Source organism: Chrysemys picta, chromosome 4, assembly GCF_011386835.1.
Source record: "Chrysemys picta bellii isolate R12L10 chromosome 4, ASM1138683v2, whole genome shotgun sequence".
Classification (NCBI taxonomy): domain Eukaryota; kingdom Metazoa; phylum Chordata; order Testudines; family Emydidae; genus Chrysemys; species Chrysemys picta.
Genome location: NC_088794.1, coordinates 107508090 through 107531636, shown reverse-complemented (window position 1 = coordinate 107531636; position 23547 = coordinate 107508090). Strand labels below are relative to the sequence as shown.

General features: G+C 40.0%; 1 protein-coding gene and 1 long non-coding RNA gene across 15 annotated transcripts in view; one reads left to right on the top strand and one right to left on the bottom strand.

Annotated features, from left to right (window-relative positions):
* AKAP6 (A-kinase anchoring protein 6) overlaps positions 1-23547 on the bottom strand; it is a 427955-nt gene that overhangs the window by 6677 nt on the left and 397731 nt on the right. For all 14 annotated transcript variants that reach the window (XR_255087.5, XM_065595443.1, XM_065595441.1 and 11 more), the window contains one exon: positions 702-4123. Coding sequence is in view for 13 of the 14 variants with exons in the window: in XM_065595443.1 (XP_065451515.1) it covers positions 740-4123 (3384 nt within the window). In the remaining variant the exon portion in view is untranslated. The remainder of the gene's footprint in view (positions 1-701; positions 4124-23547) is intronic.
* On the top strand, positions 4459-9874 carry LOC135983437 (uncharacterized). Its single transcript, XR_010601078.1, has 2 exons — positions 4459-4673; positions 5265-9874. It is a non-coding gene; the product is annotated as an uncharacterized LOC135983437 (long non-coding RNA).

Sequence of the window (23547 nt, the reverse complement as noted above, 5' to 3'; positions counted from 1 at the left end):
CATTTGCAATAACCCTCATGGTAAAGCTTTCTTATTTTGGTAACACTAATCATTTAGCCTGTCATTCCTTTTTCTTCATAATTGCTTAGCAGGTTTAAATCCAGAATCATAGGATATAGACATTAGCAGATAAGTTAATACCTCTCCATTTAATCTGGTTAGCCACTATCCCAGAGGTTTGTTTTCACAAGATTATTTGCAAACACAGTAGAACACTGATATTGTGAAGGCTTCATGGGATTGCCAAACTTCTGATTGTCCAAATGTTTTGGGTAACAGAGGGTCGCTGATTATAGCAGAAGACCAGCTGACTGTGGAGAAGAGAGGAGAAGGGGGTGTCCCTAAGTAGAGACAGCTTCTACGAGGCTGGACAGCTCAGCAGCATAAGAAGGAGAATGGGAGCTACCTGGGAATATCAACCCTATGGAATTTCCAAGATCAGCAGAACAAAATTTTGACTCCAATGGATTTTGTGTGTTCCACTGGAGTGGAGCTTCAGTCCATGCAACAACGAGGGGCAAAACCAGTATCTCGAATACATTAGTTGACCAGAGGTGTGTAAACTGGGATTGTGATCAATCAAATATATATAAAGCATGGTGCTATCATAAAACAAAAGTCCCGGATGGTGATTCATACCCTTTCATTATACAAACATATAAAAATAAGTCATATGCAAAGCCATACTGTACAGTACATACCTGTTTGAGCTAATGTATGTGCACGGGAGGGTTACATTCTATCTGTGCATATTAATGTGCCTCTCAGTGTGAAGATTCAGGAGTTTTTCTTCACAAGTAAGTGTTTCAGTGTCCTGGTGCAATACATCTTGATCTTTCCAGTGCTCTGGCTTTAATTGAAAACCTATAGCTGAACCCTTTGCAGAAGCAGCAATACTTCCTTTAGACTTCCCAGTTCCAAGTGACTTTCCTGTACTACTTTTTTTAGTGCTAAACTGCAGAGAATTCATGTCTAAGCCTTCATTATGGCTATCCAAAGTCAGTGAATCATCAATAATATTTTTTAAATTGTTTGATACCTTTTGGTTGGCAGGATTGGGCACATTTACATCAATGTCATTACTTAAGAAAGAAAAGCTACTACATTTAGCAGAAGTTTTAGGTTCAGCCAATAATTCTAGGACTTTGCCTGCTGCCAGAGATCCTTCAGGAGTAGCGGAAGAGAAATGTGGCTGCTGCTCAACTCGCTCTTCCTCAGGACAAGCTTCAAAAAAACATTCAATGTTTTCTCTCTCATCTGCAAAGTCCAGTGGCACTGGAGTACTGCTCTTTTCCTCTATGTATTTGGTTACCTCCCCACAGTCACTATCATGAGAGGAGAGAGAAAGATAAGAATAAAAATCCCCCTTTCTTAGTTGTATGGGCCGGTGAGAATGTTCCATTACCTTTTCCTTGATTTGAGTTAATGAAGTAGGAGTGGCTGTCTCACATTCAGGCTGTGATTTACTCTTCAAGGCTGTTGATGCCATGTCAATTATCTCCATCACAAAGTTGTGCACTGAGCAATCTTCCACATTTCGTTTATCGAAAGCAACAGATTCACAGTTGCAACATGAATCACTACCACTTGCTGAGGTGTTCTCTTCTGCTTCATTTGGTTTAAAAGTTACACAGCAATCGGTAGGTTTTTCAATAGTGCTTGTTCTGCTTTGTTGATCATTAGGTAAATATTTTAGTAAAGAAGTATCTTGTGTATCTATACCTCTCATTTCTGATGCAGGCTCCATACAAGGCTTTCTAATGGGAGTATAAGCAATGCAATGATCGTCAGATTGAAGATGATTTTGACATTCTTGTAGAAGACTTGTGGATATATTTGATGGTTGAACAGTCTCCTTACCATCCATATGTGAATCATCTGAACTATCTGTAAACGCTTCGCAGATGCAACATTCGTTTTCAGCTCCCTTACCATCAAGTAAGCCAACATTTTTGGGAGTGGATGAAGTTCTAATAAGCTCTTCCTTTTGACTGTCTGGAGTATTTTCAACATTTCCATTCTCCATGTCATCCACAAACTGATCTTTAGCAGCCTGAGAACTATCCTTTATAGTCTGACTTTTTGTCCCCAGCTCATGACCATCTGATACGTTTTTACTGTTGCCATTATTTTCCGGTAGCTTATATACTGAACCATTCAGAAGTGTTTCAGTGCTCAATGTATCTATTGCTTTTGATGTCTCATTGCTACTTACATCTTTACTGCACTGAATTTCATCACTGAGGTTGCATCTTCTCTTCTCCCTTGTCAAAGAAAATTTTGGTCTAATCCAAGTCTGGAGTTCATTCTTTATGTAATCAAGTCCAGAAATTAAATTGCACTCTTCATAAATATCATCATCAGTTGCAATACTAGAGTCGTCATCTTCATCTTTGATGCCCAGCTCCTCCTCTGTCAAGGTCAGGGTAGAACTTGAAAGCAAATCACTGTCATCTTCATCATCAGTGCAAGCAGAAGTGCAGGAGACATTAACAATCATGCTGACATTGACATCGCTCTCATCAGCTACTGACCGATTAAGATGTTTCCTAAATGATGCATTTGAATCTGGCACTTTATTTCTATGCAATACAATGTCCTCAGAGCAAAGAGAAAGGTCCTCACTGCTGCTGAGTTCAGTGAGAGAAGCAGCTGAATCTTCATTGATTGAGGATGCAATATCTAATGCTAACTGTCCGGCTAATGACATTTTTTGTGAGCTACTTTGGAGTGTGATATCAGAAATGCTGCGCTTTATCTTATGATCTAAGGGGCTCTGGATATTCTCTAAACGATTCAGGAGGTCTAATGTCCTTTTGCTGAGTTCTCCAACAGAATCACTGCTTGCACTTATGTCTCCTGAGCCATGATGACTAAAAAGATCTTCATTGCTTTTGTATGAAGTTAACCAGCTTTCCAAAGATGCGCTTCGCTGAAGACCATCACCAGCTTTAAAAATACTTGAGCCAAACAAATCACCTGCCACAGAAAGAGATTCTAATGAAGAGCTATGAGATAAACGTGAAACCGGTTTTGCATTCTGTATATCAGTTAATTTCCTAGAATCCTCCACAGATTTGCAGGAAGTGGGATCTGATTCCCTGGAGACACTTGCCAAAGTAAGTTCATGCATAAACTCATCTGGTTGTAACTCTGCAGATTGATGTTCAGCTTTACAGGGTATTTTATCAAAATAAAAACCATGAAGTAAAGTGCCCTCTGTACATGCTTTATCAGTTTGTGATTGTTTCATCATCACTGGCAATTTGAGTTTGGTGCCTTGGAGGTAAGAGTAATCATAAAATGTAAACACATCATGTTTTCCTTGTAATTCTTCTTCCAAACAATCAGAGGTATGTTGGGTAGCACCATTTAGATCTCCCTCTTTTCCACTTGCACAACATGAAGAAGAAGTTGAGTGACAATTATCTGAAAGTGTAATATGGTCGTCGTCTTCTTGTTTAATTTTTTGTTTTATCACATGAACTATGTCACTCATGTGGGCTTCCAGAGGCCCAATTTCAGGATTACTCTGGGTTCCTTCAATATCATTTATCAAAAAGATTTCAGAATCGTTTGAAGTTTCTGTATCACCTTCACTGACTATTCCGCTTTCACTCTCAGAATGTCTGCTTATGTTTCCACTATGGTACATATAATTGAATGGTTTTGCCAAAGTAGTCCTGCCTATTTGGTCTGGCAGAGATTTAGTAGAGGAAAATGGGGAGTCCTTAAGACTTTTATTTAAAATATTAGACTGTGTTACACTGGGGAAGTTTGAAGTCTTTTTCAAGAAAGGTATATGTTTTTTTCCTGATAACTCTACATTGTGGAGGCTATAGACTTGGTAAATGTGAGGGCTAGGAGGTGATGTAATGCTGGAACAATACAGAGGAGTTTCATGATCACTGATATGTTCTTCTTGATTCAAGTCATTACCACCACATTCTTCTAAAGCAGATTTCTGTTTTGGATGATCCTGCTTTTGTTCTTGATCGAGTTCATTTAATTCTTCATTAATGCTAATCAGCTTATGACTTATATCAGTTTCATCCCATTCTAATGCATCTTCATTTGGACCATTTAGGTCCATCAAACCAGGATCAATAATATTCAGGGGCTCCTGTAAAAAAATTACAAAGATAAAAAATAATTATACATTAAAAAACATTCTAGAGAAATAAGGATAAATTCACTGCCTTTAATTTACATGTGTTCAATGTAAGTGCTTATTTCTTTGGAGCACTTACCACTATTATATAAATACCAATGAGTTATGTATTATGTAAAGTTAAAATGGACATATGAGAGTGAAATCAATTAAATGTAAACATGGTCTCCATTTTTGTACTTTTTCTGTATATACCAGAATACATTTGCTCTTTGATTGAAAACCTGTGATACAGGATTTTGATTTCTCTCCAATAAAGATTGTTTTTGATAAATCAGGTTAGTACAACTTGCTTAAGAAACCTCGAGACTAATACCCTGTTTCCCCGAAAATAAGACAGTGTCTTATATTAATTTTTGCTCCCAAAGATGCGCTAGGTCTTATTTTCAGGGGATGTCTTATTTTTCAGAAATGAAAAATGCCTTATTATCGGTGGATGCCTTATTATCGGGGAGGTCTTATTATCGGGGGGATGCCTTATATTACAACGAGAGGCAAAACTGTAAGTAGGCCTTATTTTCGGAGGATGTCTTATTTTCGGGGAAACAGGGTAGCTAAAAGGGATCCCATACAAATATATCAGTAGGTAAAAAATAACTATTAGCATTTTATTATATTGGATTTGAGAGAGATTATCTGTTTAGCCTATTTAAATTTAAAAGAGTCTAGATTAAAAGTAAACAACCATTAAAGGATTTTAAACTTTTTATAACAGAAACTTTTATGCTGCCAATGTTATAACAGCTAATCTAATACACTGACAGTCATAAAACTTGCTTAGGTATGGAGTACCTTCACTGTGATGAATTTTTATTAGAATTTCTGTTTATTCTTTGCTTGCTGATAAAGGCAGTACTAATGACTGGTTAGTATGACTAATGAATGCTAAATCCTCAGCGGTGAGAACAATCAATCAGTCTAATCAAATACAACATTCATTTCAAATATTGTCTGTGCTGACACTGTACTCTGGGAAAGTGCTAATAAATAACTGAGCTAGACTTTTTTTTAAAGACTTTTGTCACTTTCCAATAATATTTGCAATTATGTTTATACAACACTTAAAACTAATCTCAAGAATATTTTCTTCTAGAGATAAACAGAAACAGATCTGTGTGAAAGGAAACATGATGGCAACGCATTCAGAAAGTCAGCACAAGGCCAGAGCACACTCGTTCAGTCCCACATTGAAGCTTTCATAAAAAAACCTAAGTGGTACACAGATCTTCGGCTGGCTTTCTGGACACAAGTGAATTTCATCTTATGGCATCTTCCCTTCATTTTCCTCTCCATGCCCATGTAATCTTGCAAGGGAGAATTACAATTTAGGGAAGACTTTTGGCTCATCTGTGATAGACCTACTATCAGTCGGTGATGGTGACATGCGAAAGAGAAATCAATTACTCAAGTCCTTTAATATAACACTGCTTTTCATGATGCCATAGCTCAATGTTTGTCAGGATGTTGTCTGGATCTGTAGATCTCAAGGATAGAATGCAACTGAAGAAATGAATAGTAAGGCTGAATGCTTTCTTCAATGGCATTCATCTGAAGACATTTTCCTGACATGTTTGTTTTAAACCAGCCTTAGAGCTGAGTATCTTTACATTTAGACAATGGCCCAGATCCTTGACTCTGTTCCAGCCCCTTTGCACTGCTCCTGAGGTGCAAAGTGGCCACAAAGCTAGCATAGCTAGCCAGCCCTATGTCAGCTACTCCTTTAGCCTCCTTGGCACAGAGTGTTATTATGGTCTGCAATCCTTAGTTGTTTAATGGCTCTTAATTGTTTATGGTCTTCCTGTTCTGACATATGGCACAGTCGCTCTTCCTTCAAATCCATCCAGAAAAAATTCTTACACAGAAATGATCTCTCCTGTGTACTGTATTGTCAGGTGTACTGTATTGTCTGGGTCTCAACTAGATTGTAAGTTCCTTGAGGCACGAGTGCTTCCTTATATGCATGTACAGAGCTGAGCATGTGCTCAAACAACAATCTACACCACAGCTGATTTAGAAAGATATTGAAACAGAATTGGGCAGTAGCAAAAAGGAGGACTGGGGGGTGTAGTTATCAAACACTGAGTCTATTATATAAAGAATTTTTATGGTACTCTTTTTTTTCTAGGATACTTAGGTGCGTGATCCCTTCAATATGGCTCACTAGATCAGAAATCCCAGCTGAAACACCTGCTTGCTAGATGTATGTAGATGAGGGCACCAATGTACATCCACCTGGAGAGCTGAATGCTATACTCAGATTTGGAGAAACGGGGAATATAGGGTACCAACTCTGATGGTTGGTACCCTATATTTGGTCACTACCACTATATTTTGGTAACCTGGGCCAGATTCCAACAATTAACCTGCAGGTAAAAATCCATATATCCAATTATCAACACCCTGAGCATTCAGTGCCACAGGAAGATTACGATTAAATAAAAACTAGTCTAAAACATGTTATCTAAAGACAGTCTACTAATTTTTCCCATTTTTCTCTCTGGATTTTCTTATTACTCCAGACAACTGTACACTTAGCATTTGAGATGCATTACTACAAACAGTCTCAAACCTCATTTGATTTGTACTGCTTTAAGCTGCTGCCAACTGCAAAAAAGAAATCTGTGAAGGCAGGAAATCAGCAGCAGATTCCACAGATTTTATGTGTTGCAGAATCTGATTTTATGTCTCAGAAATACATTTGGCTCTTCCTGGTTAGGAAGATAACCTTCCGCCTGTAAATTAGCACTCTGCTGCCTTGTTTGTTCTGCAAGTCAGACAGACTGAAACAATAAAACACACACAAAAGTGTGACCTCAGCCCATTCATCTTAACTGAGTGCTCTGTTACGTCAAAGCCTACTTTTTATCATTTAAATGTATACAGTTTTCTGAGAGTAAGTTTTTCCGAAAGAAGAAACACCCAGCTCAAGTCACTGAAACATTATTATAAATCATTTCACATTGTTGACCACAGAGTACATTTTCCCCTCCCTTTTACAAAACCGGGCAGGCTACTCAAATAAAGGAAGGCGTTTGGACACCATGACATCAGCCTGGGAGAGCAGCAACTGGGAGAGTGTATGGCTTATTGGAGTGCTGAACAGTGTGGCATACCACGTCCCACTGTGGTTGCACTCATGATGGCAGCAGGGGGGAACCAGAAATCTCAGAAGACTTTGTTTGTGTAAGGTGAAATGTCTTCCTGAACAGGCTCCTAAATGCATAGGCAGGATGCCAGGGCATCAGATTTATGATTATTTTATTACATTAGATCTTGTGGATTTTTCAGTAGAACATCTGAAATTGCAGACAAGATGGAACCTTTACTTCTAATTGCCCAGAGGGTGGGAGTCACAGCCTTTCTCCTCCCCACTATAGTCGGCCCTAATGTCTGTGCTACATTCTAAATGTCTGAATTAATGTTCCTTGGAAGGAGAGTCAAAATAGGGAGTAAAAGCAATGGCAGCATTTTCTTTTCACTGCTTTCCTTTCATCTCTCTATAATGTTGTGGGTCTTTCTTCTTCTTCCTATGGCACAGATGCGAAGCTGGCTTTCAATGAGATAATATTTGGAATAACTCCAGACAGTTTTTCAGGGCTTTTTTTTTTTTTTACAATAATTTATTTTGGTCCCACACACCTGACAATGACCTATGATAAAACTTCCCCCTCTAATTTCTTCTTTAATTTTATTTTTCTCCCATTTTTCTCCCATCTGAGAATTAAATAGCTAGAAATTACTTGACGTCTTAGGGCAAAAGGGTGGGTATTTAGTTAACTGCTCCAGAAAATAAAAGATTTCTGCATGACTGAGATAGGCCATTTGTGCATGAAAGGCCAGATCCTCAGCTGGTGTAAACTAGCAAAACTGCACTGACTTCAAAATTATACCATGTAATTTACATCACCTCAATCAATGCTGACTATGCTCCTCCATGGAAATTGCACTTGCTGATTCCGGGGGCATTTGACTTATTCTGGACCAGGATATCACTCCTTGAGTCACATTACCCAAGAAATGAACAGTCCATTATAGACAGATGTCCCGATCCTGAAAACCAGACACCAAAGGATAGTGAAAACATTTTCTGATTCTTGCACAAGCAAATGGGGACTACCATTGAAGGGCAACCTTGAGAGTTCTAGAGAGCATCAGGATTCTTCACAACGGTGAGTTGTATAGGGTGAATCATGGCCCCATTGAAGTCAGTGACAAAAATCCCATTAACTTCTGTGGCATTCACACCTGATATCAAACTGTTGGGGAGAGGAATCTATGATACTTACATACACTTCTTTGGATATTAGCTGGTTTAACTGATTGCCTGTGAGTATTTAAGCTGCCTGATATTTCAGTACTTTACCACTTCAATTTGTTTTATATATCTCACCCTTTTAACAATGAGTATCCTTAAAAACCCTAAGGAGTCTGGTGGCACCTTAAAGACTAACAGATTTATTTGGGCATAAGCTTTCGTGAGTAAAAACCTCACTTCTTCGGATGCATAGAGTGAAAGTCTATGCATCTTTCACTCTATGCATCCGAAGAAGTGAGGTTTTTACTCACGAAAGCTTATGCCCAAATAAATCTGTTAGTCTTTAAGGTGCCACCAGACTCCTTGTTGTTTTTGTAGATACAGACTAACACGGCTACCCCCTGATACTTAAAAACCCTGTGGGACAGAGCTACAGCTGACGCGTATTGGTGGAGTTCCATTGACTTCAGAGGAGCTAGTTTTATTTACAGCAGCTGAGGATCTGGCCCAGCATTTAAATTCTAATTTCAGGGCCCATATCAAATAATGGGCTGAATCCTGGGGTAAGGGACTTGCCAGCAATGGGAGTTTGCCTGGCCAAGGACAGAGTAGAAATTGGGTGGGATTTTGGTAAGCACTTAGTGTTGACCTGACTGCTCCCATTGAAATCTATTGTAAAATAAGGCTAAGAGTGAGCACTTTTGACCCCCCCCCCCCCAACTGAGTAAAGATCTCAGGATTTGGCCTAATACAAGTAATAATTTAAGAGAGTATACGTATTCTCAAAAGATCACAAAGTACACCACAAATTATACACCAACACTATTAAATGCAACCCCATCTGGTGTGGAGTGCAACAGCCAAATGGCACACACGCAGACAAGAGAAATATTTTTTGACCTAACAAGCCAAGACACATTTCTATCCATATTATATATACCATGCTTCTATAATAGTGCCATGGAGCAAACAGCAGATAGCCTTCTAAGGTTCCATCCAGAAATCTACCAGACAGTAAATTGTATCTGACTTGGAAGTTGAAGGTGAAAAGTTGAATTCACCCTGCTGGGATTTGCACGTGTGGTTTTAGGGAGCCTAGGTATTTGCAACTTGGGCCCTGATCAAGCAAAAACTTTAAGCACATGCAGAACCTTACTCAGATGAGTAGTTCTATCATGTTCACTAGAATTACTCATGTGAGCTAGGTTAAATATGTGCTTAAATATTCGTAAGATCCAGGCTTTACTGCTTAAACCACTGATCTACCCTAAAAATGTTATCAGGGAGAAGCATACTGTAAAACCATTTAAAGATTTGTTTCCTCATCCCCTGTGATTGTTTAAGAAAAAAGTTTAAAAGGATAATGCATTTCTCCTGTACTGTTTTCTTTACTAATACAGAGATGGATTTGTCTTTTTCTCCAGTAAGCTATTATTAAAGTTAAACAATGATTCCCTGTGTTTCATTCTCATTTCAATGTACTATTTCAGTACAGATACTTTGTGTTGGTGAAATAGTCCTGTAGTGTAACCCCCACGTACCATTATATTTTTTAAAGGAATTAACATTAAAAAGAGCTTTTACAATAATAAATATAAACTCTGTTCCCCTCCCGCTCCCACAAAATCCCTTAATTGCTGTGTACAAATTATCCAAATGTAACTGCACTTATGGAATGGGGGGAAATGAAAGAAAGAAACCATCCTCCACCTCCAAGAATGTATTCACATTCAAGAAAAACAAACATGATTTTGTTTTTTGAAAAATGCCAGCATGCCATGTACTTCTGCTGAGGGAAGTAGTCATGTTTACAGTAGCCACTTCACTTCTGCTTCACTTATGTTCATTTTCTAAATAGGGTTCCTTGTATGATAGCCAACCAGCGAACTGTCCTCATCTCTCAACAACTACACTTCATAATTAATAAGCATTATTGCTGAAAGGACCTGCTCATTACAATATGATGGGTTATGCTGTACCGGACCTCATTCGAAAAAACAATCATTAACACATCTATTTACTATAATTAAGGTTAAAACAGGAGTTTATCTGTAAATCTGTGTTTATTTTTTAAGAAAATAAAAATCCAGGACTCAGGTTCATATTTTCCCTTGTTCTACTTTGAAATAATTAGCCTCAGTTCTACACTCTTCACACGCAAAAATTCCATCTACTTCAACAGGCATTATGTGTGCAAGACGGTGGAGTCCAATTTTTGAGGCACCAAAAGGAGGACTTCTATAGGGAAAAAACAGATTTTCCATCCTCCATTATCCTTCCCTCCACTCATACCCCCTTTATTCTATCTGCAATATTTGTTTATACAGGTTCTTATAACAGTGCCCATCCCAGCAGCATGGCCAAGACTTCGCACTAAGGTCTGTGTGGGCAGATTTCTGCACCTATGAGGAGAGTCACTGGTTTTAGTGGGGCTGTGCTCAATTGTGGGTGTCCATGCACAGGGTTGTCAGTGGAGGACAGGGGTAATTGATGTTCTGTCATTGTTCAGTTTCTCACAGGCATGTCAATGCTTCAGGTTCTTCTCGACACTCAGAAATAAAAGGTGGAAGCAATACTAATTTTGGCTGTTAAAATGACACTTTTCTCTAGGCCATTTAGCAACTTTAAAAAACCCCAGAATTAATAATTTTAAGAATTTTTAAAGGGACAGCATCAATTTAAAAAAACAGTCTTATCTGAAAAATGTGTACTTACTATAGTTACTAGTAAAGCCTAGGATTATTGTCATTCAAAAAAATCAGAGGAACCCCCTCGCCCCCCTCCAATTTTTTCCTCTATTTTTAAAGTTTGTTTAATCTGTGCATTTGGGAGCACTTTGGGGTCAATTAGCTGTGTGCCTGCACCCGGGAGTAAAGGGGGCATAGAGAGTCCCCTAACTTCGCTCGATGGGCTACCCAATATGCCACATGTTGTGCAGGGAGAAAGTGAATGCGGAAAGTGTGGAGTTTTGGCTTCAGCCCCTTCCCCGTCAGCACAGCTGAGCCAACATGGAAAAGGAAATAACCCGTGCCAGGGAAATGGCTGGTGTAGCTTACTTCTCCCACAGATCACTGGAGAAACAGGGACTAAACTGGGTGACAGTTTGGTCCCTGTTCTGCTCCTGGAGTAGCATTTACCCAAGCTGGACTGCAAGCCCTTTCTGTGTGTAGTCAGTTGGGCCCCAATCCTACAACTAGATCCTCCCACGGGTTCCTGTGCAGGAGACTTAATCAGTTTCTCTCTTACTGAAGAGACCCTTTTAAATGTTGTCAGAGGAGGAGGAAAACTTTTGTGAAGTTTTTCAGAAGAAACATTCAGGATACACTATTTAAAAGCTGCTCTGTCAGGAACTGGATTTTTTTTTTTATTAGGCAATTTCACAAGATTCCCATTGAGAGGGTCTTTTTAACAAAATAATTCAAACATTGCAACTGTTATGAATCCAAAAATAGGCTGCAATGAAAAAAGGTGACACTTTTTTAGTTCCATCACATTGTCATCCAAATAGGGTTTACAATCGCCGACCTACATGCCAAGTTGTGTAAGCGGGCTTTTTTTTCCTGATGATAACATCTGGCTACATGGCACATTTTACTGGCAATTGCTTTTGCTGCTTTGTAGTTTTCTTTTCATCTGTCAAGAGGTTACATGACAGGGTTTTTTGTGTTCCTGAATGTCATTTTGGTCTCACCTTTGCTTCTGTGGCATATGTGCATTTTTCTCCTTCTTATGAGAGAGTCCAGCACAAATCCTTAATGAAAAGCCTAGAAGGAGCATTCACAGCTTAACACAAAAACAGAAATTTGTGAGGCATTTCCATATGCAGTAAAGGCCAAATCCTAAGGTCTTACTCAGATAAATTCCCATTCAAGTTAGCGGGAGTTTGCCTGCAGAAGCATCTCCGATTTGGACCAAAATGCACACACTGACCTTACTAACAGGAGAAAGAACAGTCTTTATGGTTACGGCACAGAATTGGAGCAGTTCTGTGGCTTTGTCTACATATAAACTTGTGCTAGTTTAACTAAGAGCTTGTCTACACAGGCAAACCGGCAGAACTACAGTGTTATAATTATACTGTTATAACTATACCAAAAAAAGTCACTTTTATTCTCTAACAGAGTGTCCACACACAGAGTTATACCAACATAGCTAGAGCAGTATGATATTACCACCATAGTTCTGCCAGTCAATCTCCCCATATACACAAGTCCCCATGGTGTCAAAGAGAACTATCTGTCCATCCTAACGATAAATTGAGATTCAGGAGAATAATTCTTGGAAACTGATTACCATGGAAAGCACTTTCCTGAGATTTTGCAGGCTCCTTCATTATGGCAAAGCATATGTTCTAAACATGGCAAGCCTCAAACTCAGCCCTAATCTCCAGTGGTAAGAAGTCCCAAAGCAGAAGGTCTCCACTGAACCCTCTCTGTCCTAGAGCTTCAGGCATCTTGTTCTGGGCTCCATTAACTGAAACACCCCTGTTGACAGTAGTGAGAGATAAGGGAGACCTGGAGGTTAGTAGGAATAGGGCTTTGAATTTTGAACTGGATCTGGAATTATAGTGGAAGCAAGTATAGGGTGCAAAGCACCAGTGTTATATACTCTTATCAATTTTTCTTGCTTAGGAAGTGGGCTGGTACGTGTAGTAACTGCCTTGGCTTCTGTGTAGTCTCCTTGGGCAGCCCAAGATAAAGTGCTTTGCAGAAATTCAACCTCTAGGTGACAAAATAATGGACAACTGTGGCCAAGCCTGCATTTGAGAGGAAGGTAGCAGTCTGGCTAGGCAAAAATGCAAAAAGGCACATCTTTCCACAACTGCTGTTTGGGTGTTTGTGAGTGGTAACAAGTGTAGATAGGAATCAGAGGTTGTACAGCACTGTAACAAGTGAAGGGCAGAGGGCTATTAATATTAATGTTGTTAATATGCCAGCTTGAAGTTTAATGTATACAGCTCAAAGGCTTCCACATGACTTAGAGAAACTTTCGGAGTTGCACTGAAACAAATATTTGTGATGCATTTTTGTGTAATGTTGGAACATTTTTATGGTGTCCGGTTCCATGATAAATTAAAGTTCTTCCTCCCCTTTTTAAAATAAAAAAAACATTTTTTAAAAATACAGCTTCTTTCTGCATTGTTGAGTAAACCCACTGGATTAGCTGGGACTCCATAAAGTTTAGGAACTCATTTATTATGTTGCTAGATCAGACACTGCATTTATTCACACAGTGCATCTATAAAACCTAGCTTTCATTAGAGCTGTGGGGAGGCCCAGTCTTTCTCCCTTACTGGAGAAGGTGAAGCTCAAGAAGATAATTAAGCATGAAACAATGAGGAGGCTTGCTGGGTAAGCAGTAGTGTGAAAACAGTTACTCCTCACAAAAGAGGGGAAATTAGCTGGCTGGATAAAAAAGGAAGTGTCAGACTGGAAGACTGAAAAGACTGCCAGCATAAGTAAATAGCTCTATGCATCATTAATGCAATTTTTTTTAACACTTAAATGCCACAGCTGTCTAAATTTAAATGCCGCTAAATGCTATGTGTTGAGAGATTAGTATACCATGTTAAAATAATTTATTTTAAACTTCCAACTTTAATCTTTCACTAATCTTGGCCACCCTTTCTGACTACAAAATTCAGCAACCTCTCAGTATTGTATCCTTGTTTACAAAGCCAATGTAAACAGCATTCTAAAGTGATTCCGTTTGCTCATTATACCTTAACAAACACATTATTTTCCATTCTTAATACAGATATTTTTGTGAACAGAAACTTTTTGATTTTGCTCTTTCACAGAGTAAAGACTTACGATGTGTGCTTCCTTTCAAAACTTCCTTCTACCCGAATAGTGTTCCCTGAAGCAGCCACATTTTTGGCACAAGTTCAGTTATATGCAGTGCCAAAAGAAACAGAATAAACAAACACTGCTTAATGCAGCTGGCTAGGAAATTTACATATTACTGCACACCAACATGAAGACCTGAATATGGATTAGAGCTACAGTGATGACACAAATGTCATATAGATAAAGAGAAACAAAATTCAGCACATCATTACTTACTTTTACTGATGATTTACATTTTACTATTTTATATATATGTGTGTATATTTATGCATAAATATTGATGTAAAGGTGTACATTTATATTTTATATAAATATCTGTATATGCCTCATTTTACAGAAAAACACATTAGAAATGTTTTACACAGTTTAAAAAAGGGGTGCAATTTTTCATATTTCTCCACTGGTAAAGCCAGTCTGCCCTATCATATATCCAAATATACAGATTTCTGAGACAGAGAAACAAAATAACTAACATTTTAAAAACTCTAAAGTTCCTTAAAATTGCTTTTGTATATATAAAAATATTACAGATCTAGGCTCTGATCCTGCAAGCATATGTGTTAGAAGGCTATGTAGCTTCTAAGATAAAAGGTCCTACAATATTGAATGTTAAGGACCCAATCATGCAAATACTTCCACACATCCTGCAAATACGTATGCATAAGTGTTTGCAGAATCAGTCTTAAAATCCAACAGTACAGGAACTTTTAAGGTAGAAGTAATTACTATGTAGACCACTAAAAAAAAGGATTCCTTTCCCTTTAAAAAAAATCTTTTCCTTATTAACTCTTCAAGGAGAATATTAAAACATAAGCTGAGATCCTACCTCATGGCACTCACTGCAGGATTGGGGCCATAAAAGATACACTGCAATGAGCAAGGCATTTAAATTTATACATAAATATGCTATATGCATCCGAAGAAGTGGGCTGTAGTCCACGAAAGCTTATGCTCTAATAAATTTGTTAGTCTCTAAGGTGCCACAAGTACTCCTGTTCTAAATTTATACAACAATCATTTTCAAAGGATCAAAAGTGTACAAGTCTGCTACTTTATATTTTTTAGCTTCTGTTTTTCTATCATCATTTTTTTAAAAACAACATTGGCTCAGAGCATAATCATGAGATCAGTGAATGTTAGGTACAAATATAATCTCCAGAATATTGCTTCTAGGAGAGACATGCTATAGCACAACTGTATGAATGAATCCATGCCACACCTTCATTCAGGATAGAATACTCAGGAATCAGAACTCACTACTAGGTTCAAATTTTCAAAAGCACTCAGGTCCCATTTAGACACCAAAATAAGTGGTCCAGAAGAGCTCATGTTGAAGGCTGAGTTCTTTTTGGGAATCTGGCCAGGAGTGTCACAATGAGAGCTACTATGTGCTGAGCACTTTTGAATATCTGGCCCTTAGTTGACTAAATGGGAACTGAGCCCTTTTGAAAATCTGGCTTTAGTTGTGGGTACTGTGCCTTTGAAAATCTGGCCCTTAGTGTATTTTCCTGTATTTTGTCATAGATGTTATTTTCTGTACTAAAACAGTACTTGACAGTTCTTCTAATATTCTGCATAGATTGGAAGTGCATTAGATTCCATTTTCTGAATATTTCATATTTTGCTACTAAGACTGACCTCAGTACCCATTCTTTGTTATTCAGGAAGGTTTTATTCAGCCAACAGTTCTAATATACTGACTTTTGGAGACGGGGATGTCTTTGTGTTCAGACCTGTGGAATACCTTTACATATACAACTCCTCTGGGAATTCTGTGCCAAAAAATTAAAAAATCTGTGGCAAAAAAAATAAAAATCCTGCGCACAATATTTTAAAATTCTGTATATTTTATTTATCAATAAATAAATGTGAAAGCTCCCCCTGTGGGGAGCACAGGCCACCGGATGCACAGAGGTGGGAGATCACCCTGCGGCCACACTCCGCCTGAGATACAGACTCAATGGTGAGGCTATACCCAATCCTGACTCATCACATTGGTTGGGCTTGCCTCAAAAACACCCCAGGGCCCTGCCCCTCCATGCCAGATGCACCAGTGAGAGGGACAGAGCCTTGCACACACTCTGAGCCCTGGCCCCCGATCCAGCTGTGGGGCAGGGAGGCTAAGCCCAGCAGGGTCCAAGTGTGGGGAGATACCGATGTGGGGTGAGAAGTTTCTGTGTGGTGCAATCTGGGTGTGGGCAGTTTGGTGGGGAGTCTGGGTCAGGGGGTTTCTGGATGCACAGGGGTTCATTGGGGGAATGGGACTCTGCTGGGGGTTCCAGGTGAAGGTGGAAGGGGCTCAGTAGGGCCTCTGGGTATGGGGAGGATGGTCTCAGCAAGGGGGGATATGGAGGGATGGGCTCAGTGCGGGGGTCTGTGTGCTGCGGGAGCAGGACTTTCTGGGGTGGGGGATAAGGTGCAGCTAGTTGGGGCTCAGTGAGGTGGGAATCAGGTGCAGGAGGCTCATTGGGGTAGTCCAGGTGCAGGGGGAGTGGGGCTTGTCAGGGTGGGGGTTTGAGTGTGGAGGCTCAACTGATGGTGGTCAGGATGGGCAGTCCGGATATAGGAGGGAGGGTCTCATCAGGGGTCTGGATGCAAGAAGTTGTGGCTTGGCACGGGGGGTCTAGATATGGGGGGCTCCAGATGCACAGGGGTTGGACGGACAAGGGAGCAGCTCCCCATACAGTGACTCTTCCCACCGCAGTTGAGGAGCGATGGGGTAGGAAGCGAGGTTGGAGGATGGAGCTTCCTGCAGCCAGGGGAGGGCCTCCTCTGCCCCCAGTCCAGCTGGGACTAGCAAGTAAGCCTGGTGCTGGGTAGGAGCCACTGGTTGGGGCATCCCCAGCCCTATCTCCCCTGGGGTGATTTACTTCTGCGCTGGCTGTGCCAGGTGTCTGAAACGATACACCTGCTCTGCTGGGGAGGGGTGCATGACCACTCTTGTAGCTTCCTTGTCAGAAAGTCATTCATTTTGCAGGGAAGCAAATAAATCTGCAGGGAACATGAATTCTGCATGGGCACAGTGGTGCAGAATTCCCCTAGGAGTAAAATATTACTACATTGTTGTTTATTTTGCAGCATGGAAAAAAAAGGTGGAATAGATTATCTGCTAGTTGGTGACATATCCAGCATTTACTATAGTTAACTAAACCTACCTTATATAGACATTCTGATGCTTTAAAATTTCTGGCCTTTTTGAGACTGAATATTGCCCATTCTGAGTCTAGAGCTAGTGTGATTATTGGATGAAAAAATCAAGTTTCTGAAACATTTTTGTGACAGGTTGATTTGAAAATATGTTAGTTTGAAATTGCTCAGAAGTTTAGAATGTTAGATTCAGCTCCAAAGGGATGTTTACTGGGTGAAGTGCCAATCAGACAGTCCAATGCAATTACACACAAGGGCATACACTACATATGCAGTGGTATTCATATGATAAATTAAAAAGCCATGTAGTAAGTTGCATTTATCATGCAGTTTTGATGATCTCATCATGACAGCATTCCAAACCTATGAATAGCTGTAAACGACCATTTAAAAAAAATCAACTTGGCAAAGAATTGTTGTCTTCTTCCCACCAAATGTTAAATTCTCTTACTCCAAACCCAAAATGACACTGGTCTGTGGCACAAGATGGGAAATATTCAGCCTAGGAACAAGTCTATTGCCTGGATATACTGAAGGGAGGACAGGAGACACTATATATGGTTTAATCAGGCTGCAACTTTATTATTAGATGTCTGGGATTACCCAGCAGATAAACATGTACAGTGCAGGTAACTCCATGATCATTTCAATATCCACCTGGGGGCTTCCACCAGCCCCTCCCTCCTTTCTTCTGTTGTGGTCCCCCAGCCAACCCATTGCTGGGACCTTACCATCCCCCCTACCCTTGAAAAAGGGTTATGGTGGGCTATAAGTTAAAGGGGTTGGCTCCCTGCTGTACCAGTCACAGGAGCCCTGACACCCCCCCCATTCCGCTCCTTTAACAAACACCTCCTTTTTAAGCCCTTTTCCAAGCCATTTATCCGGTCACTGTATCCCTTCCCTATAGAGTACCTGCACTGGACAGCCGCCCCACACTTACATAATAAGTTGCAATATCATAGCCTAACTCCCTTCCCTTCTCACCATAACAAAGCCCCCCGTCCAACCTGTTGTGGGGAAGGTGACCCTCCCCCGAACCCCCTGCACCACTCACTCCACCTTGGCCAATCTGGTGGTGAGGGAAAAATTCCTTGCCAGCCCCCCTAGAAAGGAGCGGTTAGTGCAATGCCCACATCAGGCCCTGACCAAACCTGTTATTTTACCAGCTCTAAGGGGAGGGAGGGTAGGTGCCACTCCACCTGGTCCGGGGAAAAGAGGCTTTTCTTGTTGGGCCTGCCCCTTATAAATTCCCCAGTCCTTCCAGTCCCTGGGGATATGTCAGCGTTGCCACGCTGACCCTTTTGGAGCCGCTTCCGAGGTCCTCTCTCACCCCAGCCTGTAAAGCGCTAAACCCCTTCCCCGGCAAACTAGACAACAGCCTCCCGCTTAAAGGTGTGGTATGGTCAAAATTTTTCACCTGTGTGACAACAGAGATGGGAGTTTTATACACACTGGAAAGAAGGATTTCCAGCACCTCAGTGTGTAGGATAATACAGCACTGAAGGACCTTAGAAGATCCTGAGATATTTGAGTTTAAAATTATGAAAATTTTAAAATATTTGATATTTGAGTTTAAAATGATGAAAATTCCAATATATCTTTTTTGAGATGGGGCGACCACATCTGCATACAGTATTCAAGATGTGGGCGTACCATGGATTTATATAGAGACAACATGATAGTTTCTGTCCTATTATCTATCCCTTTCTTAATTATTCCCAGCATTCTGTTGGCTTTTTTGACTGCCACTGCACATTGAGTGGATGTTTTCAAGAACTATCCACAATAACCCCAAGATCTCTTTCTTGAGTGGTTGCAGCTAATTTAGACTCCACCATTTTATATGTATAGTTGGGATTATGCATTTATCAACATTGAATTTCATCTGCCATTTTGTTGCCCAGTCATCCAGTTTTAAGAGATCCTTTTGTAGCTCTTCGCAGTCTGCCTGGCTCTTAACAATCTTTAGTAATTTTGTATCATCTGCAAATTTTGCCACCTCACTGTTTATCCCTTTTCCCACATCATTTATGAATATTTTGAATAGGACTGGTCCCAGAACAGACCCCTGGGCGACACCACTATTTACCTCTCTCCATTCTGAAAACTGACAATATATACCTACTCTTTGTTTCCTATCTTTTAACTAGTTACCAATCCATGAGAGCACCTTCCCTCTTATCCCGTGGCAGCTTACTTTGCATAAGAGCCTTTGGTGAGGGACCTTGTCAAAGGCTTTCTGAAAATCTAAGTACACTATATCCACTGGATCACCTTGGTCCACATGCTTGTTGACCCTCTCAAAGAATTCTAGTAGATTGGTGAGGCATGATTTCCCTTTACTAAAACCATGTTGATTCTGCCTCAACAAATTATGTTCATCTATATGTCTGACAATATTGTTCTTTATTATAGTTTCAACCAGTTTGCCCGGTACTAAAGTTGGGCTTACAGGCCTGTAATTGCTGGGATCGCCTCTGGAGTCCTTTTAAAAAACTGTCATCACATTAGCTGTCCTCCAGTCATGTGGTACTGAAGCTGATTTAAATGATAGGTTACAGATTACAGTTAGTTCTGCAATTTCACATTTAAGTTCCTTCAGAACTCTTGCGTGAATACCATCTGGTCGTGGTGACTTATTGCTGTTTAATTTATCAATTTGTTCCAAAACCTGCTCTAATGATACCTGAATCTGGGACAGTTCCTCAGATCTGTCACCTAAAAAGAATGGCTCAGGTTTGGGAATCTCTAAACTTTGCTTGAAACTTTGACTTGGCTGAAAGTCACGGATTTCTGTTCTAACAAGTACTGTCCTACGCTGGCTGAGAGTCACATCTGACTGCAGAGTTGGGGTTTAGGGCCCTCTGGCTTCACCAGGAGCCCCGCCCGGGTGGACTCGCTGCAGGAAGTGCATGATGTGCAAGGGGATGCTGAATGCTCCGAGGTCAGACTCAGGAAGGTCGAAGCTGCGTAAGCTTCTTGCCCTGGAGACAGTATGTCAGAGAGAGGAGGCATGCTCCCCCAGAGTCCTGGCTGGCTTTGTATGGAGTAGTTCCAGAGCACTGACCCAGTGACTCCATGACAGTGTCCAATACATTTTGATAGATAGTAACTAAGACATCTGGCTTCACAGAAGAAGGAATATAAAAAAAAGTGCATAAAACATTTTAAAAAAACTTTCCAAAAGGTTTATAAAATATTTTTTTCTGTAAAATAGGTGGCATATGCAACATTGATGACGTTGTTCAATGTACAAATCTTATTGAGACATGTCTGGAATTATTATAACTCATTGTGGCTTTGCCATTTGTAAGAAATATTGAAATCTTAATATCAGGATAAAAAAACTTTAAGCCTCACTACACCGTAAAGTTTTTCATATATATACATATATATTATATGAGAGAATGACTTCATAGTATTTATGATGAAAATAGAAGGCTCTTCAGTCCATGAAATAGATTACTGAAAACTGCTCATGAGAGTGACTGAAGGACACTAACACAGATATACAATTTTTTACCCCATTCTAACTTGCAATATGGTTTAAAACAACTATAACAACAAAGCATGAAAGGTCCAATACTGCCAAACGTTACCAATTGCATGGTGCTTGCTACCTTGACTAGTCTGAATGAAGTCAAGTACTCACCGTAGTAAGTAGTACACCTAGCAGTGAATGCAAGAACAGGCATCCAAGTTTTCATTTAAAATATACTGGAAAATGTATGTATGTGTGATTTATTTTGCATGTAGAATGTTTTCTTTACAAACATGGCCAGCCTGAAGTAAACATTACCACTCATACAAAGAAAGCCAGTTTCTAAAGTTAAAAACTGGATAGCTTTCAAATACTTCACAGAAAAGTGTGCGCTGCATCAAGAAATAGAAAAAAAATCAAGGAAGAGAATGGGGGGTAATTAAGTATTTGCAGCAATTGATTTTCTCATTAAAATAATTCTTTTCTTTTAATTTAATTCCATTCATCCTTTTGTGCTCATGTTCATTGAAGTAAGCAACTTCCAAATGATGTTCCGCAGATTTGGCCAGATACTGTGGTGAGGGTGGAAGACTAGATGTGTCAGGGGCTTTGTAATAGGTCAGAGAGACTTTCACCTCTCGATCAATATTTTCAATTCAACTGAGGTGAGTAGTCACTGAAATTTGTTACTATTTGATGGCTGTTCAGTGGCCTATTAGAAATGTACTTCTTGGTTTCAATCCACTGGAATCCATATCATACTCAACACAACCACAATTAGCAATACATGCTGCCTTTTTTGATAGTTTTAACAGAGAGAAAAGGTCTTAAAGGGCATGACCTATTATCTTAACCCTAGAAGTTATCCTTCTAGTTCAATGGAGAGCTGAACTGGTGAGAGGCAGTGTAGACAAGCCTACACCACTATTGCTTATGCTGCATCTCTTCAGTGCATGGAGAGAGGACTGCAGTCCCCAGGGCAGTCAACTCTGCTCCTCTCTTTCATGAATACAACAGAGCAACAACAGCCAAAATAATTTAAAAAAATCCTTACAAATCCATGTTCAACTATGAATGGTATCACCGACTAAGCAGGTACCTCTTACCTACTCCAAGCCCCAGTCCACACAAACTATACATGGGCAAATCTCACCCCCCTTCTTAGGGCTTGACTTTTTAAATCAAATAAATGAGCAACAAAATCTAGTCCATGGCTTCTCCCCAGGCTTGACTGCTCAGCCTACCCCCCAAATCTTCTCTGCCTGAGGCTGAAGGGTAAGCTAGTCTGGGAGCACGCTTCTTTTCTTTTTATTCCCGCCAGGCCTGATACTGCTGGCAATGTGCAAAGTGATGCTGGCTTTAGCACCTGTCCCCTGAACACACCATTATCACCTTCTTGCCTAGTCCTGCCTGGGGCTTGTTCCTCCCGTCCCAGGCTTCAAACTGAACTTCGTTTAAACTAAAATGTGCCAAATAAGATGTTTAAAATCAGAGCCATAGCAAATGATCTGACCCACTGGCAGTGAGCTCAAATGATCTCCTTTTAGAGCTCCCTCAGCTGACTGGCATTTTCCTGCTAAACTTAATTCATATTATCAGCTTGAATGTATCCATTAGCCTTGTGATGGTTTGTAATGAGAATATGCCACACTCAGATGTGTTAAAAACTGCCATTTGGGAAGGCTAAATGGCTAAAAGAGTTGGCAGTGTGATATGGAGTTTCTCACCTCTAGATTGTTGGTCAAAACTGGGGTCAGGTTGGTAGTGACTGAAAGTCTTTTACATCTGACTGTTTGCAGACCTATATGAAATGATTTGATGAGTTTGGTTTATTGGTGTTTATCTCACAAAACCACTACTACATTTGGCACTGATTGACACCCTTGGCAGACAGCTCAAAGGATTTCAAGGACAAGGAACCTCAGCTTTCCTCTGGATCATACAGGAAGATCCTCCAGATGGCCAGGTATCTTGTTTGTGGAGGGGTGTAGTTTTGGAGAGCACGAAAGTGCCACTGCTAATGCTGTAAATAAATATAGTACTTCAGCTACCAAGACAGTCAAGCTTGGCACCTGTTTTCACTCAGTTTAGCTAACATCTTCTCCACTGTGGTTATTTCCTTTTCCATCTAGAGGGAAGCCAATGGTGTTTCTCAAGTGTGTCTCTTTCAGAAGCCCTACAGAGATCAAATAGACTAGCACCTGTCACTGAGTCTAAAATCACAAAAAGTTCATTTTTAAAAAGCTGCCACCCAATGCAACAGGAATTTCAAATTTTGACATCAGGGGTTCTGACTTGATGATTTGAAAAATATGACGGTGACATGAAAAAATGAATAGGAATCTTTTTGTGAAACAAGTTGAATGCTGTATTAGCGTACTCTCTTCTAGGAGAAGTCATTTGTAATTTAGTAAATATAAGGAATTAAATAATGACTTTGATAGGGCTCGATTATGTAAAGCAGAAGAGCACTTTGTACAGGACGTTGAATGTCCTCCTCACCAAGTAAGATAATGGGAAAGCTGAGGATTTTCAGCATCCCACAGGATCAGACCCTTATGTAGCACTTCTAAACTTTACACAAGCTTTTTTTCAGCTATCTCCAACCTTACAAAAATAATGGCTTTATTAAACTCTTTCAGTT